Source organism: Bison bison, unplaced genomic scaffold, assembly GCF_000754665.1.
Source record: "Bison bison bison isolate TAMUID 2011002044 unplaced genomic scaffold, Bison_UMD1.0 scf7180017864213, whole genome shotgun sequence".
Lineage (NCBI taxonomy): Eukaryota > Metazoa > Chordata > Mammalia > Artiodactyla > Bovidae > Bison > Bison bison.
In genome coordinates, this window is record NW_011494785.1 from 807,340 (window position 1) to 810,106 (window position 2,767).

At 50.9% G+C, this 2,767-nt stretch overlaps 1 protein-coding gene across 1 annotated transcript in view; it reads right to left on the reverse strand.

Moving 5' to 3' along the window:
• The window catches only part of CD9 (CD9 molecule), a 35,908-nt gene that overhangs the window by 11,214 nt on the left and 21,927 nt on the right, over nucleotides 1-2,767 (reverse strand). Inside the window, exon 2 of the mRNA XM_010844982.1 lies at nucleotides 1,955-2,057. Coding sequence (XP_010843284.1) covers nucleotides 1,955-2,057 — 103 coding nt within the window. The remainder of the gene's footprint in view (nucleotides 1-1,954; nucleotides 2,058-2,767) is intronic.

The following is a 2,767-nucleotide window of genomic DNA, read 5'->3' on the forward strand; positions in this document are numbered from 1 at the left end:
ATTGATGCTTTTGAACTGTGGTGTTGGAGAAGACTCTTGAGAGTCACTTCGACTGCAAGGAGATCCAACCAGTCCATCCTAAAGGAGATCAATCCTGGGTGTTCATTGGAAGGATTGATGTTGAAGCTGAAACTCCAATACTTTGGCCACCTGATGCATAGAGCTGACTCATTGGAAAAGACCCTGATGCTGGGAGGGATTGGGGGCAAGAGGAGAAGGGGACGACAGAGGATGAGATGGCTGGATGGCATCACCGACTCGATGGATGTGAGTTTGAGTGAACTCCGGGAGTTGGTGATGGACAGGGAGGCCTGGTGTGCTGCAATTCATGGGGTCACAAAGAGTTGGATACGACTGAGCAACTGAAATGAAACTAATGCAACATTGTAAATCAACTATACAACCCCCCCCACCAAAATACATAAAACAAGCCAGAGTCCTAGATAACAAGACAGACACAATTGTTGGGCATGATGGTGTGAGCCAGGCACCTGCAGAGCACGGGGGTGGGGTTGGGGGGCAGGGGGCTCTCTGGGTCATTGCCAACTGCTTGCAAATGTCTGTCCCAAGACCCGCTCTCCCCCCCAGAGGGTCCCCAGCTCCCTGTTGTGACATGACGTGGAGAGCTCAAGACCTGCCCTCACCCCCAGCCCCCACCCTGCAGCCCCACTGCCCCAGCTCAAGGGGTGACATTCCAGGCCTGCCAGAGCCACCAAAAAACTTACCAAAAAACCCCCGCTGTTGCTAAAACAAGTCAGGGTGCTATGGAAATCTGCTTTCAAAAACTGTGTGTGTGTAGTTTTTTAAAAAAACACATGTTGTGCTTTTTCTTCTCTCATTTTCTTTCTGACAATAGGGAGGCACGCCCTAAAAGACCCAACTAGCACCAGCACCAAAAAGCCAAGAAAGGAGGGAAACCGGGCGCCTGCTGGGCCATCAGCTCAAGGCTGGCGCTGGGAGGCGGGTGGGGGTCATGGGCCTCCGGCCACCGCGTTCTTCCTGAAGGTCCGGGTGATAACGCTCTTTAGACTGCTTGCTCTTTTTTTTTTTTTAAAATAACTTCTTTGGTGGGTGGAAAGGAAGTGACCAAACTTACACTTTGAGACTGATGACATGACAGTATCCTTCTAAAATAGGGGCTGCTTTTGTTTCTCGCAAATGAAGTGTTTGTTTCCTATCCCCCAGCCAGGTGAGGGGAAAGCTTCGGGTTCTATGAGGCAACTCAGAAACCGGGGAACTGCCGGGGACAGGCCAGGGCTCTCCTGCTCCTGTGAGAGGTGCTTATGCTGGTATCACTGCGGGTGACAGTGACAGAATGGTGCCGGAAAAAGATGCCAAAGGACCTATGTGCAGAAAGAAACCTGCTAAATCGATTCATGTTCCAACTGGACGCCTTTGCCCTGAAGCAAAAGCACTTTAGAAAACAAGTAAGACTTAACATGCATAGCCTGTGCGCCAGTGCAGGGGGTCGGAAAAGCTGGTGCCTCTTCTAGTCTCTCACTATCTGACAGTTATCCAGAAGGCAGGACCTTGGGCCTCTTGAGTCCCTGTCTGAGCCGTGGGGAGATGTTCCCTCTGCTTCTCCTGGCATCGTGGGTCCCCAGGACCAAGTTTTCTAAATTAAGCAGATGAATGAACCTTCTCAGACATGAAATTCAGAGAGAAATCCAGGGACAAGAACAGAAGCTCTGCAGCCCTCTGGGAGTGGCAGCAGCTTTGGCAGAGCCAATTTCACATCAAAGAATGGTCCAAGTGCCAGGCTTGGTCAGCTTGGAAAAAGAAACCACATCAGTCAAATGCAAATTCATGGGCGCAACTACACAAAAGCAGGGCTGGAAATGGACCCGACTGGCAATGCAGGCCGGAGCAAAGTCCTCCCCTGCCCAAGTCCCTAGATCAACACAGACTCTCTCTCTGAAGCTGGATGGAAGGGACAGCAAGGTCCCCCACTCACCTGTGTAGAAGCTGGAATCATTATTTTCTTGCTCGAAGATGCTCTTGGTCTGCGAGTCGAATCGGAGCCATAGTCCAACAGAAAGAACCGCGATCCCGGCAAGCTGCAAGACACACAGGACGTCGGTATGAGCCTGGCTGCTGGGGACATGGTGGTATCCCAGGGGAGCCGCCCTTGGCCTCTGCCCCTCGCCAGGCACCTGGCGGCAGCGGCAGCCACGCCGGGGTGGGCACAGGGAATCACGTCATTTGCTAAAAATAACAACCAGTGGGGAATAAACAGTTATCTCCCAGCAGTACAGGGATGGTTATTGTGTGGAGAGAATATTATACAGCAGTGAACATGAACCAGCTCTGATACTACGGGTGCGTCTGACCGTGTTAAACAGAAGCAGGGACTTCCCTGGCAGTCCAGTGGTTCCAGTGCAGGGGACATAGGTTTGATGTCTTGTCGGGGAACTAAGATCCCACATGCCTCTGGGCAACTAAGCCCACGCACCACAACTACAGAGCCTCCCAATGACAGAGCGTATGAGCTCTGGACCCCAAGTGTGACAACAAAGATCCCACATCCCGCACCTAAGACCTGACACAGCCAACAATAAATAAATAAATATTATAAAACAAAAACACAGAAGAAGCAAAAAGCACCAAACACACACAACAGGATTCCATACAGTTAAAAATGACTATTTAGGGGTGCTTGTAACTCATAACTCATAAGAAAAAGAAGAAAGTGACGATCATAAAGTCAAGTGAGTGGTGGTCAACAGGGAGGGGGGTTTCTGATGAGGGAACAGCAGTCGGGGGTGGG